This window comes from Eurosta solidaginis, chromosome 1 (genome assembly GCF_040869045.1).
Source record: "Eurosta solidaginis isolate ZX-2024a chromosome 1, ASM4086904v1, whole genome shotgun sequence".
Classification (NCBI taxonomy): domain Eukaryota; kingdom Metazoa; phylum Arthropoda; class Insecta; order Diptera; family Tephritidae; genus Eurosta; species Eurosta solidaginis.
In genome coordinates, this window is record NC_090319.1 from 24,989,400 (window position 1) to 25,005,002 (window position 15,603).

The 15,603-nt window shown below is 34.5% G+C and overlaps 1 protein-coding gene across 1 annotated transcript in view; it reads left to right on the forward strand.

Annotated features, from left to right (window-relative positions):
* Positions 1–10,073: 10,073 nt before the first annotated feature.
* The window catches only part of LOC137250429 (uncharacterized), a 101,357-nt gene continuing 95,827 nt past the window's right edge, over positions 10,074–15,603 (forward strand). Inside the window, exon 1 of the mRNA XM_067783226.1 lies at positions 10,074–10,193. Coding sequence (XP_067639327.1) covers positions 10,180–10,193 — 14 coding nt within the window. The 5' untranslated portion in view covers positions 10,074–10,179. The remainder of the gene's footprint in view (positions 10,194–15,603) is intronic.

Below are 15,603 nucleotides of genomic sequence, written 5' to 3' on the forward strand. Positions count from 1 at the left end.
AAAAATAATAATTTTAGTTACATATATTTTAAAACATTGTTAATATTTCAAAATTCTCTTGTTTCTTTAACTAGTGGTTTGATAATTATATTTTCTTTTCAATTGTGATTTATAATATTTCTTATTTTGCTTAGTAGATGTATCCAAAACATAATTTCCTTCCTTAATATAGTTATCAAGTTCTTTATATTTTGGTTCAGCTTTTGCAATTTTTCTGGTTTTAACAAGGTTATCTTGTTGGTCAGTTGGTTGATTTCTATTTTCGTTAAGCTTATTTATTCGTTTAGCCTTCTCATCTTGATATTTTTTACATAAGTCTTGAATGTAATCTTTGTCAAAATTTTTAATTATAAAATCGATAGGACGTTTCTTTGTTGTAGTGTGAATTGTATTATTGTAAATATTGAATATTTGAAAAAGCTTCTCCTCTAACTCTAAACCTTTCTTCTTTTTATCCACGTTCATTATTCTCAGATGCTCATTTAATGTACCATGCAACCTTTCGATATCGGAATTGCCTGTTTTAAGGTATGGCGTAGTTTTATGAACTTCGATATTATTTTCTTTCAAGAACAAAGCGACAGCACTGTGTAACATACATCTTTCGTTATCAAAAACAATTGTATTCATTCTTCCTAAAAACTGTATACGCTGTCTTAAAGCGTCCAATATCGCTATCCAATTCCTATCATTTAACTTGTGAAAAGTTGCATATTTGGAAAATTTGTCTATTGTGGTTAAAAACATACAATTTCTATTTGGATACCAAATGTCAATGTGCACAATATCATTAAAGTGAGTTGGATTTTTCGTAACTTGATACGGAATTTTTAGTGGTTTTCTATCGTGTTTAGCGAGCTGACAAGTTTTGCAATTATTAATTACTATTGTGATCAATTTATAAAGTTTGGGATAAAAATACCGATCTTTTAATTCGTAAAAAACTTCTTTAATTCCTCTGTGATTGTTTCGAATATGTTCGTTTTCAATTAAACTTAAAATCTCGTCTTTGTCTGTAATTTCTACTAACTTAGTAACTGATCTGTACAAAATTAAGCTGCTGTTTTGAAAATTATTAATATAAATATCTTGAAACTTTATGAAAAGATCATCATCTTCGCAATATATACACATTATGCCCTTTTTCAAAAGTATTTTACTAAATATATTTACTAAATCAGAAGACTCGTTAATGACGACAAAAGTATGACTTTTTTTATTAACAGTTTCTGTAAAAATATTTTCTGTATCACCGTAACTAAGATAAAGTTGGTTTTTGTAATAATTTACACTTTTTTCCGTAATAAAAATGTATTTTAAATTATCCTCAATACCACTGTGGACAGTTGCATCTGTAGAGCGAATATCTATGTTAGTATCAGCAAAATCAATTTGCTCGTTATTAAAAATGTCAACGCTATTGTCGTCGTTTGATTTTCTTAAATATCTGCTTAATGCGTCAGCAACCTTATTATCTTTGCCTTTAATATAGCAAATATCAAAATTATATTCATTTAGAAAAATTTTCCACCTTTGTAATTTCATATTAGGTTCTCTAATATTATGTAACCATGTCAAAGGCTTGTGGTCTGTTTGGATTAGAAATTTTCGTCCATACAAATACGTCCTAAAATATTTCACAGCCCAAATTACAGCTAGAAGTTCCTTTTCAATGGTTGAATATCGTATTTCATGTTCAGCTAAGGTGCGCGAGGCATAACAAACTGGATGATTTTTCTGACTCAATACAGCACCTATGGCAAATTGGGACGCATCCGTGGTCAAAATAAATTTTTCCGCGAAATCAGGTGGCTGTAAAACTGGATCACTAGTCAATAATTTTTTTAAAGATTCAAATGAACTAATATAGTCTTTATTTTTAACGTCAATTACTGCATTTTGCTTTAAAAATTTAATCATCGGTAATGCTACTTTCGCATAATCGCGAATAAATTTCCGATAATAGCCGGTTATACCTAAAAATTGTTTAATTTCTTTCTCAGTTTGCGGTAATTTCATGGAACTAATTGCCTCAATTTTGGAAGGATCGGGTTTGATTCCGTCAACAGAAATGATATGACCTAAGAATTTCGTTGATATTGCAGCAAAATGGCATTTGTCAAACTGTATTTTTAAATTTGATTTGCGTAGCTGATTTAGAACTTTTTGTATAGAGTCGATATGCTCTTGAAATCCAGTAGAAAAGATTAATATATCGTCTAAATATACTACGCAAATTTTATTTATGTATTCCCTCAATACGTAGTTTATTAGCCTCTGAAAGGTGGCTGGAGCAGTTTTCAACCCAAATGGCATGCGATTGAACTCATAGTGACCATCAGCGGTTGAAAATGCAGTTTTTGCCCTATCATCTGGATGAACTTCAATTTGGTGATACCCTTTCGCGAGATCAATTGTACTAAAATAATTACATTTACCTAATTTATCGAATATGTTTTCCATATTCGGAATAGGAAACCTATCATCTACCGTTTGCTCATTTAGCTTTCGATAATCAATAACGATTCGCCACTTTGGAGTTCCGCTGCTATCGATTTTTTTTGGTACAACCCAAAGAGGCGCGTTGTACGGGCTATTACTATGAACTATTATCTTTTGATTTAGCATATCTTTAATTTGCCTATCGACTTCTGCTCTGTGTACAGCAGGATATTTATAAAGTTTGCTGTATATCGGGACATCTGTTTTTGTGATAATCCTGTGCTTAATCTCGTTTGTGAAGGTCAAATTCTCGCCTTCCTTATAAAAAAGATCAGTGTATTTATTTAAAACAGATTTTAGCATCGCCTTATCTTTCGAATTTAAGTGTTCAGAAAATAAACTATTTAAGGACTTTTCATTTTTTTCTTCCTCGCATGTAAAAACCTGTACCAATTCATTATTTAAATATTTATCATAAGAAGATTCTTCTTCTTCGTTGAAATAAATTGGCACACTTGCACTGTCTGTTAACAACATTCTCTTTTTATAATCAAATATTATATTAAGATCAAACAGAATATTATTTCCAATTATGCCATCAAAGTATGTGTGAAATGGTACTTCCAAGAATTGAACAAAAGTATTTGGTTTATTGAATTCTTTAAATAGTGGTATCCTATATAAAGTATTAGTACTGACTTTTTTATTTAATACTTTTAGTGTGAAATCCGGTGAGTCCATTTTCCATTTAGGGCTACAAACTTTAGGGTTTATGACACTGAATTCTGCACCCGTATCAATAATAAATTTAAGTTTTCTTATCTTTGTATTAATTATTATATAGGGTAATCTTCTAGGCTTAGTGCTTGAAAATTTTTGCATCATTTCATTTGTACCTATTTCCATAGACTCGTTATCATTGCGATGTTGAGTATTATTCATGTATGAATTTTGTGAATTATTTGTGTGTCCAAATGTATACCTACCCACGTTTCTGTTACCATTCACTGCTTGCATATTAGAATTATGCGCTCTCCTTGACTGCATAGATGTTTGTGTATTTGGATTTTGTCTCAATTCACGTCCATTTCCGTTTTCGATTTCATTTCCTCTGCTTGGATACTCATTAAAATACCTGTTGTCTTGCATGTGTTGTTGGTGTCTGTTACCTTCCAAATTGTTTCGTACATTTGCTCTGCTTCCGATGTCATTAAAATACCTATTGCTGTCTTGCCTGTGCTGTTGTCGACTTCTGTTATGTTCCACGTTCCTATCTGCGCTTTGTACATTACCTACGTGCTGTGCTCTGTTACTAACAGAATAATGACTGTTGGTTGTGTACATTAAATAACCATTTTTTTTTATAACATCAAAAGCTTCTTTAAGGTTTGATGGATTCCTGCTAATTATAATGCTCTTAACTGGCTCTGGTAAACCATGTTTAAATGTATGTAAAGCAATTCTGGCATTGCTGCTACTATTTATTACTGCATTATTTTCGTTGCTAAAATATAAAGCATTGTTTAACCTACATAATAATGTATTTAATTTTTTGTAAAAATTTTCGATTGTTGAATCACAACGGCAAGTTCTAATTTTATCAATAAGGTCATCTACGGAATCTTTTTCGCCGTGATTGTCAATTAAAATTTGTTTAATATCTGGCCAATTATCCGCATTTCCATTGACCAACAAAGATCTCCTTGCATCACCTACAATTTTATCTTTAACGCTACCCATAATTAAACAACGATAATCTAATGGAAACGAATCGAGAATTGGAACCATCGAATCTATTCTCTGTAGGAAAATTAGGAGCGCATCTCTATCGCCATTGAAACTTGAAATGTTATTAATATTTGCTGTTATTAACTTAAATCTAACATTTATGTCCAGGCCTTCCATTTTCGGTTTCTTGCAGCTTCTTGCCCTTCGAAATTCTAAAAAAATGATGTTTTGATGTTCACTTGATTCCTTCGTGATCGTCGTTAACCTCGGTTGGAACGAATTCGGGAGTAAAGATGAGTTTAAACTTACCAAGTTGTTCGTGTACTTCTCATAAGTCTATGTTGTAGATGTTGCTGCTTCTCAATTTAATTGGCTTCTCTCTACCTATGCTTGCTTGTTGTTGTTTGATTGGAAAAGGAAGTTCTCTGCTCTGATTTACTTTAGCTGGATTGACTGATGAGTTTTCCCTCTAAACGACTTTGTGCCTTTTAAATCTTTGACTATTTTCGAACTTCTATTAAAATTCCTTTGACCTTTAAATGACTTTAAATGATCAATTCACTGAACTTTGGACTGTCCTTTAAATTTTGTTGTAGCTTTTGTTTCTTGTTTTTCGATTTAAAACGCTACTTCGCTATACGGGTTATTATTAACGTTAATTTTTCTGAATTTTTTTTTCACAGCTTTTTGTTAAAATCAATGTTTGAAATTATATAAAGTTAAATGAGCCACAAACTTATACACTTCTTTTGTTTTTCTCATTTCAGTCTGTATTTCAAAATCATACGTTTGGTTTCGTTAAAGTTTTTTTTTTTTTTTTTTTGTTCAAATAACCAACAGCACTTTTGCAATTAAAATATACTTTATTTCTTTCCGAAATTTAAATACATGTGGTTTATTAATAACTAATTTTCCACGAGCCGTAAGTTCAACCGTTGACTGCGCCAATAATGATGTAGACGGAAAGTCGATTAAAATGATCTTTATTTCACGAGCTTCACTTTACATCTGATCTAAACCGAAATTCGAATGGAGCTTATGCCAATGTCCAAAGAGTTAACATTTTCGAATAACGGTATCCTTATAACTAATTAAAGTTAACTTCTCTCTTAATACTAAATTAAGAGAACTTAATACTACTTCTAACACAAGCTCATATGTGTATCCTTCTATACATAACTATATTATGCATCCTCTTAAGAAATACCTTTTTTTAAAATCTTTCTCTTGTTGACAGCTAAGAAAATTGTGGGTATTTGGGAACATTACTGCGAAATCAAGATCGATCTGAAAAAAACATTTAAAGTTTTTGTTAGTAAATTGCAAACATAAAACCTATGATTCAAGATTTATTCACCAGACGATATCCATCAGGTTCCTTATATTCTGGCCACTCGCGAAATATTTGGTGTATGTTTTGAAATTTTGTTTGGGATTGATTTATTCTATAATTGGCGCAAGCTTGCCAAGCGTTTTGAAACTCCTCCGCAGTCAAATTGTCGAACTTCACACGCTGAAGCATTTCTTCAGCACAAATTTCCGGAACTTGAAATGAAATAAAAATTAAATAAACGAAAAATTAGGTAATATACTGCAACACCTACCGCTTTTCTCGACCTCTGGAGACTCCATACGGCGCTGTTTAGCTTCCGAACTGCAGATTTTGATACTTTTTTTTCATGTTGCAAAATTTGGTGTACAGTTTTCCTCTCTTTTCGTTTCGATAGAAACTTAATTTCTCGTTTGGGAAAATTTCCAGAATTTCACCTTCTAAGCAGTGGCTACTTTGAAGTGACATATGGATGTCGTAAATCCTCTTCAAATGTCCAACAAAACCATCAATACTTTCATATTCCTTCTTACACAAAGCACAGATCATTTTATTTCACAAATAAAATACAGATTTTATTTCACAAACAAATGTATGCAGTTCTATTTTACCTTTTTTCACTCAACAACTGATGATGCGAAATTCAGTGACATCAACTTTTGAAAAGTTTCCCCTTTTGTGTAGTTCTGCAGCATAAACACGACGGGATTTGCAACTTTACCCGGATTATTTGCACAAACTAATTGATTGGCAATACTAACACCATCAGTTGTATGAATAAATTCTTTGATTTTATGAAATGTTTCATAAACTCAATGAATAATTTCATAGAAGTTTATGAAAAGCATTCATAAATATTGTTCATAAAGCATAAAAACTGAATTTTGTTCTAAGACTACTTCATGAATTTGCATCCATTACCTTTATGAGCATTTTCATAAATTTCTATGAAATTATTCATTAATTTATGAAAAATTCATTAAAATAAATGAACTTATTCATAAAACCCAGAGCAGAATGTTTATGAACGCTGTTCATGGAAAATTAATGATTTATTTTTATCCGTATATGCATTAGACTGGGTCGATTTATTAACCGATATCGCGCCATCGATTTTTCGATAGGATTTGGGCTAAGGAAAACAAGTTCCACTACGCCTGAGAAATTACATTTTTGGGTCGGACAGGTTATATATATAAAATTTTTTTAGTAGGTCATGAAAAAAACCTTAAAAATCAAAGTCGAAAAAAAGTCAAAAAATGAAATTTCGCAGGGTCGAAAATTATTTTTTTGGGTATGGGTAGTGGAACTTTTTTCCTGAGCACAAATCCTATCGAAAGATCGATGGCGCGATATCGGTTAACTTTCGTCCATACAAATCGACCCACCCTAATTAAATAAAATAAAAGAAGTATTATTTTTTATCAAATAAAAATTTTTCCGTGTTAAATTCGCTGAAAATTTCCTGAAAATTGAAATTAAAACAAAACAAAAACAATAAAAAGCATTGAAAAAGAAATCAAAATAAACATATCTAATGCTTGTTTTTTATTAGGTCAAAATTACTGACATAAAAACTGCAGCTTGACTGACCCTGACTGACCCTGTGGTCAGTTGGGGTCAAAGCCGTTTAATTCTGACACATTACTAACTCAAAGTCGATAAAGGAGTTCATGGTCAAAATCCACGCTAAAATTTTGTGTTCATTTATTTCACAATCTATTTCATTATTTTCCTTTTACACGCTGTGTCATTATATGATGATGGGACGACAGTCGGCAAACGAAAATAAAATGGCAACATGTTAGCAAATGAAATTTTAATGGTAAATGGGCAAGTGTTGTTTTCAAATCGACGGCACACCATTTGTCATTGTATAAAAACCGTTTTTGTTGACATGGTCAAACATTACAGTATTTACCAAATTCAGTTGCATGTCGGAAAAGCGAACTCACTTAAATTTGACACTGCCTTCACTTCATTGATTTCGTCATGGCTTGACTTTTAAAAAATTCATTTTGCATATGGGATAGCCCGAATCCGTATTCTCTTTTTCATTTTATTAGTTAGTGTGCACTTACTTCAACAGAACGTAGGGTTGTTGATTTACGAATCACACAATCATACTTCTAGTCACTAAGTGCTGTAGTGCGTTCCTTTGCAGCAATGTTGTGCGTAGTGTAAAAAATTGTAAGGCTCATTTTTCTTTTAAGTAGCTATTTCATAGAGCTACATTTAAGATTTTTTTTAAAGCAAGTTGCAATCCAATACGTTTAGTATTGTATCAGATTACATCTTTCCGACTTCAATTTATGATATATCTATATCCATATATAAATCTTTTAAAATAAAGTCCCTAATGTCATTGTAGGCCCATCACTTCACACAGAGTGCTCCGATTTTAAAACGGTTTTATGCATTTCAAAGCTAAGCTACGTGAGATTAACATTTTCGATATAATTTGATTATATATATTATAGTGGCGGGGAAAATTTGCAAAATGTCCGGTTCCCGCAACATAAATGGTTAGAGGTTCATCATTATTTGAAAAACACTCTTTCGTTAAAATTTTTTAACATTTAAAATTCTTAAACAAAAGTTAAATTTTTTTGTAATATTTGTGCACTAAAGAGATTTAATCTACTTTTAAATATACTTATAAAGAAGGATGTATGTTTGCATACAACTTATGTACTCCGAAATCATTCTCCGATTTTGATCAAATTTCCAGGTTCGCTTCATGGCAAAGCGAAGAGAATTCCTGTCAAATCCGTTTCTGGAAACGGGACCCAGGAACGATCCATTCCAACTAATTCTATTCACTGTGCGATTTGCCTGAATTAGGTATTTAAGCAGACCTTTGTCTGGATTAGTATTTACGAGACTTTTTCCGGGGAGCGGACCAGGGACTGACTGGGACTAAAACAGGGTCTCCGGCGGGGACTTGTTCTTTGACTGGGGCTGGGACTGTAACTGGAACTGGGGCTGGGAATAAGGGATGGTGAAGAATAAGAACTATAGAGAGAAAAGAATGACGGAGAAAGAAACTGAGAAAGACATGGAGTTAGACGAAGATAGAGAAGAAAATACGGAGAAGGAGAAAGGGACGTATAGAAAGAGAAAGGCAGAGGGACGAAAGAGGGGAGGAAGAGCTAGAGATAAAAGCTTATGAAGATAGATCAAAGTTAGGGCAGAACAACGTCTGACAGGTCTACTTATATTTATAGATAAAAGAGATGAAAATTGACTTTTTTTACTTTTTGGAACTTTTTATGTACTGCTTGCTTGGCTCATTATCAATATATGCAAAAAGTGTACGAATGAGATAAATTAAACAACACGTGTCTCTTATAGGTAAATAATTTAATTTTGTAGCTTATAATTGCGTTTTCAAAACGCTTTACGGAAACTAAAGTAGTATTGTGTGTTACTGAATTATAAAAATCAATAAGTTTTAGAACAAAAATGAATACCCAGCCGAAAAAACGAACGGTGCTGAACGGGGACAAATCGGATGAAGAGCGTGACATTTAGTACTCACGCTTGTACCAGTAGCGCTTAGGGTCGAGCTAGGTTTATATATTTAAATAAATTAATTAAAGGCTGCGACTATTTCAAAACCACCTGCGACTGAGTTAGTTAACAACGCGTTCAAAAGGCAAGTTCAGTGTAGACACTTTTAAAGCATTCATAATTGGTTCAGTCTCCCGATATTCATCCGATTAGCACCAGTTCGGAGGTAGTCATTAAGCGCCTTTTTACCATCTCCAGCTAAGTAAGATCTTATCTGGAGGATAACTACCTATCAGATAGATTCATTTGACACTTATGTTTTGACCAACACAGGGTGACCTACCAAGGGTTAAATCGATAAGTAGGACAATTTTGTACAACTATACATCTTTTGTGAACACACGAAAATTGGCCAAACAGTTAACTTTTTTACAATGTGTGAAGAAATGCTCATTACCGAGATGCGAGTATGTAGAAAATGGAAATTTGTATATGTAAATAAAATAAATGTAAGGCGCGATAACCTCCGAAGAGATCTAAGGCCGAGCTTCTCTTCTAATATGCGTCGTGCTCCTCTTGATTTTCTCTACAAATTGGCCGCATGGGACCTACTTGTTTTATGCCGACTCCGAACGGTATCTGCAGGCAGATGAGTTTTCACTGAGAGCTTTTAATGGCAGAAATACACTCGGAGCGCTTGCCAAACACTGCCGAGGGGCGACCCCGCTTAGAAAAATTTTCTTCTAATTGAAAAACCTTATTTCTAAAATTTTGATGTTGCTTTGCCCGGGATGGGAACCCAGGGCATAAGGTGTGGTAGGCGGAGCACGCTACCATGACGCCACGATGACCGCCAATTTGTATATGTATCTTAAAAAAAAGGGGCGGACCTAAATCTATTGCGAAACTGTCGCTTTGCGTGATTGTATCTCATTTTTTCTGTAGAGTCTATCCAATATTACCCGAACTTAGGCTACTTTCTGTTTTTGTTTTGTTATTTGGAATGGTATAATGTGTTTTGTGTGTGTGTGGAATTTTCGCTGAAAAAATCGGCATAGATTGCAAGTATAAAAGGTGTGAAAAATTTGAATATCACATTGTGAGTTTTAGTGTCGAAGGCGTAAGTGATATTTTGTTGTGATTTATTCAATCTAATACTTTACAAAATGCTGATTGCTAGGTAAGTAACTAAATTATATTATCCTTTCAGAAAAAAAGTGTATTATAAATTAAAAGACATTTTAAGAGTCAAATCGATATATTAGTAAAGCACATACTGCTATACGTCCTTTGGTTTAAATTTAGAGAAATATATACATTCTGTTTTTGAATTTTTCCTGTATTTAAATAAGATATAGCACAGTTAGTGGCATAGGTCCTAGAAAGCTTTATCAAAAGGACGGACTTATTTTATAAGATAGGTCCTGGTTTTAAATATTATTTCTGAGTTTGGCCTTTAAACAAACACAATGGACGCATATAGTATATTTGGGGTCCTCACAGACCAGCTAGTTCAACCTAACATAACCTTATTGAGCCCGCTGAATCTGATTTCTGATAGGCTATTGGCTACATTCAATGCGTTCACACGCAAACTAAATTTTAAAATACCGAGGGGATCGATTCGGCCACGTTATCAAATTGGTGATTTATTTCTGCAGTCGGTTGAAAAACATATCTATGTATGCCTTTGCAAAGTTTTCCTTCCAGATATTTTTAGATAATTTTATCGTCTATCACCAGAAAGTAACTAATTCGATACGTTTTGCAGTTACTACGGCGATATAAACTCATTTCATAAATAATTTGCCAGAATTTTGGCCTCTAAGCAGATATTTAGGCGATCGTTAACTGCAGCGTTTTGAATTTTTCTTTGTTTCGATAATTTATATGGAGAATGGTCCAAACAGAGGTTTTTTGCAAATATTTGCAAAACCCAAAATTTTTCTCTAGTCTATGCATTCGCAGGAACACACTTTTGCACTTTCATTTGTGTTAGAAGCATAGAAAACATATAGTTTTTCTAATTATTGTGAAAAACTTTTTAAACACAACAGCAAAGTAAGTCGGTAAAATATTTTCTAGGATTTCTGAATTTCTGTACCCAAGTGCATTATATTTGTGTAATACAAGAATCTGGTAACACCATTTCTAAATGAAACAAGTAAGGAAGGCTAAGTTCGGGTGTAACCGAACATTACATACTCAGCTGAGAGCTATGGAGACAAAATAGGGGAAAATCACCATGTAGGAAAATGAACCTTGGGTAACCTTGGAATGTGTTTGTATGACATGTGTATCAAACGAAATGTGTTAATGTGTATTTTAAAAGGACGTGGGCCTTAGTTCTATAGGTGGGCGCCTTTTGCAGATATCGCCATAAAGGTGGACCAGGGGTGACTCTAGAATTTGTTTGTGCGATATGGGTATCAAATGAAATGTGTTAATGTGTATTTTAAAAGGGCGTGGGCCTTAGTTCTATAGGTGGACGCCTTTTCAAGATATCGCCATAACGGTGGACCAGGAGTGACTCTAGAATTTGTTTGTACGATATGGGTAACAAATGAAAGGTGTTAGCGAGTATTTTAAAAGGGCGTGGACCTTAGTTTTATAGGTGGATGCCTTTTGGAGATATAGCCATAAAGGTGGACCAGGGGTGACTCTAGAATTTGTTTGTACGATATGGGTATCAAATTAAAGGTATTAATGAGGGTTTTCAAAGTAAGTGGCCTTTAGTTTTATATGTGAAGGCGTTTTCAAGATATTGAATAAAATGTGGACCAGGGTGAGCTGGAACATTATCTGTCGGGTACCGCTAACCGTTTTTGATTTCGCCCTGCAGAACTTTTTCATTTTGTTCTACTTAATATTGTAGGTGTCACACCCATTTTACAAAGTTTTTTTCTAAAGTTATATTTTGCGTCAATAAACCAATCCAATTACCATGTTTCATCCCTTTTTTCGTATTTGGTATAGAAATATGGCATTTTTTTCATTTTTCGTAACTTTCGAGATCGAAAAAGTGGCCGTGGTAATAACCGGATTTCGGCCTTATTTTACACCAATACAAAGTGAGTTCAGATAATTTTTTTTAAGTGGGCGTGGTCGTTCTCCGATTTTGCTATTTTTTATTAAGCATACATATAGTAATAGGAGTAACGTTCCTGCCAAATTTCATTATGATATCTTCAACGACTGCCAAATTACAGCTTGCAAAACTTTTAAATTACCTTCTTTTAAAAGTTGGCGGTGCCACGCCTATTGTCCAAAATTTTACTAATTTTCTAATCTGCATCATAAGTTCAACTCTCCTACCAAGTTTCATCGCTTTATCCATCTCTGGTAATGAATTATCGCACTTTTTCGGTTTTTCGAAATTTTCGATATCGAAAAAGTGGGCGTGGTTATAGTTCGATATCGTTCGTTTTAAATAGCGATCTGAGATGAGTGCCCAGGAACCCACATATCAAATGAGATACCTCAAAACGGACAGACGGATGGGCGGACATGGCTCAATCAAATTTTTTTCGATCCTGATGATTTTGATATATGGAAGTCTATATCTATCTCGATTCCTTTATACCTGTAAAACCAACCGTTATCCAATCAAAGTTAATATACTCTGTGAGCTCTGCTCAACTGAGTATAAAAACAACAATGTTACACGTGTGGCACTTTATATTTTGTTAAGTTTCTCTAGACTTTTTTGACTCTAATTTAAATACATTTTGCTTTCCGTATGTTTCCGCATTCTTGGAGGCTACAAGTCTTCTATTATTTATATTTCCGTGGGAATATATGCAACTGTTTCATCTACCACAAAGTTTTATTAAACTATCAAATGCAACTCAGTTTAAAGTACTCTTACGTACCAAAAAAATGCAACTCTAGACCTGAGATTTGCGAGCGAGGATGTTTGAATTTTGACATTTATCCCTTATTTGACACACTTTGTATTGTACACAATGATTGTGAAAGTATTACATTTTCTCTGTTTTAAATATGAGTCCACACAAATCAAAGTGCCTAACTCCACAAATGGCATTCTTACAAGTGTTTCGTGTATTACACATTAGTCGATCAAATCAAAAGTTTTTAATAAAACAAGCAAGGTTAAGACAAAATAAGGGAAAATCAACATGTAGGAAAATGAACCTAGGGTAACCCTGGAATGTGTTTGTATGGCATGGGTATCAAATGAAAGGTGGTAATGATTATTTTGAAAGGGAGTGGGCCTTTTTTCGCAATAAGGTGAACCAGAGGTGACTCAAGAATGTGTTTGTACGATATGGATATCAAATTAAAGGTATAAATGAGGGTTTTCAAAGTAAGTGGCCTTTAGTTTTATATGTGAAGGCGTTTTCAAGATATCGACCAAAATGTAGACCAGGGAGACCCAGAACATCATTTGTCGGGTACCCCTAATTTATTTATATATGTACGAACAGTATCTTTGCCATGACAACAGAGCACACAGACCTTGCTGCCAACGACCCAAGGCCCCTGGGCTAGAACGACGTCCTCATATGTTGTGCTGTGGCGTAATATTAGCGCGGTCGAAGCTGCCTTAGAGTGGTGCAGGTTTATTTGCAGTACCTGCGCGCTCGTTAACGGTCGGTTTCAGCTTCGACGTCGATCCTCCGCTGTGCTAGTAAAGAACTGGCCCGCAATCTCAGATACCGATAATGTATCGCTCTCGGCATCCGGAGTGCTGAGTGCCAGTTTTATATCGGCCCCATGTCCACTCAAAGTGTTGCACGGGTCCTCGAGATTTGTTGTGGCGGTTGCGGGTTCGCTCGAGGCGGTGTCCCCAATCACCAGATTTTCAGTGAGCTAAGAAGTTCTTAAAAAACAAAAAAGAACTATTAGTCTTGAACGCTGACAAGGGCAACGTAACAGTTCTGATGGAAAAATCTGATTATAATAAGAAATTACAGGAAATGGTAAACGATATTTCCTCACATCGGGTTTTGAAACGCGACCCCACAAACAAGTTACAGGACAAGAATAATGAAATTGTAGAAAAACTTTTTAAAAAAATGTGATAAATATAAAAGAAAAATATAGTCTCCCCAGTAAAACTGCAAATACGCCTAGGTTGTATGGTTTGCTGAAAATCCGTAAAGAGGAAGTTCCACTTAGACCCATATGCTCGTCCGTTAATTCTCCGTCATATAATTTATGTAAATATTGTAACGAATTTAGTGAAACTCCGTTTATTTTACACCTTCTGCTAACGTTCGAACGGCTAAATTGTCGAATAAATAACTCCAATATTTAGTAAGGCAAAATGGTCTTTATTAGATTACTTTGGGAGTAGTACAATTATACTTCACTTCGCAACTGATAGCGTGTTTAAATCAAACTGGTTACTGACTACTCAGCTTTCGCTGCTTTTACACTCTCTGTTGCTTGTTCACCCATTTCTACCAAGGCCTAGTAACTTCGAGAACTTCACGCCTGGTTATCAACCATATATGTACATGTATATTTATAGTTTATAGTCTCTCGCATAGCCATATGCATGTGTATATGTGAGTACCACTTCAGCTGATGGTGAGTATCCCCCCGCTGCCTTGTGTGTGTACATGATGATTGATTTGTTCACGTACATACTGCTTATTATCGGCTTAGTGATAGTAGTATCGCTAAGTGATACTAATATTCGTCACACTGCCCTCCACCCAAGTCTGATCGTCCCGATCAGACAAATTTCTCGATCTAACCGCTGCTAGCCTCTCCAAGTGAATCACCCTTCTATTTCGTGGTTTCCCAATTGTTTGTATGCGGTAGATGACATCACTGATCCTCTTCACAACTCTGTATGGGCCTCCCAAATTGCACCAAAAATTTGGATGGAACACCTTTCCGCCGGTGAGGGTTGTATAGCAGTACCAAATCTCCCTCCAGGAAACCTTCCGAATTATTGTTCTTGTCGTACCTGTGTTTCATCCTACTACTCAATATCCTGGACCGTTCCGTCACACTCTGTTGTTTGGCGAATGAACTACTTCGCAGAGCTTTATCTTGACGGATTGACTTTGCATCCTCAGTATAGTCTTGACAGTTCACAACAGTTCACAGTTCTGGGAAATTCTTTCCTTCGTTTTAGTGAGTCAATTTGGTTTTGTCAATGCCAGTGTTTCTCTCGCAGATATCTTTGATTTTGCTTTATTTGGCCCATTCGTTCCATCAGCCTTTACCTTTGACTTTCGTGGTCTTTGTCGAGTCTCCTCCACAGCACTCGCTTACTTCTGCACCCTTTCTCCAAACTGAAGTAAAGTGGCACATCCTGGTTCTCATAGCGCATAATCCTTCTCTGCATATCGATCCTGATGTCATGGTCAACTAAGAAGTCTACTCCCACTCGTACTGAAATTGTGTACACGTATTTTCCTTATAGCAGAAAATATTCCTAGTAAAAAATAGACGGGATCGGTTAAATACCACGGCAAGTTAGATATAAAACAAGTTTAAAAGGGTCGTAGACTAGAATAATAAGCTATAACTTAGCAAAAAATAGTTTTGAATCAATGATATTTCACGTATCAAGTTTTATTGTAAGAGGAAATGGGGAGACATTTTTTTTA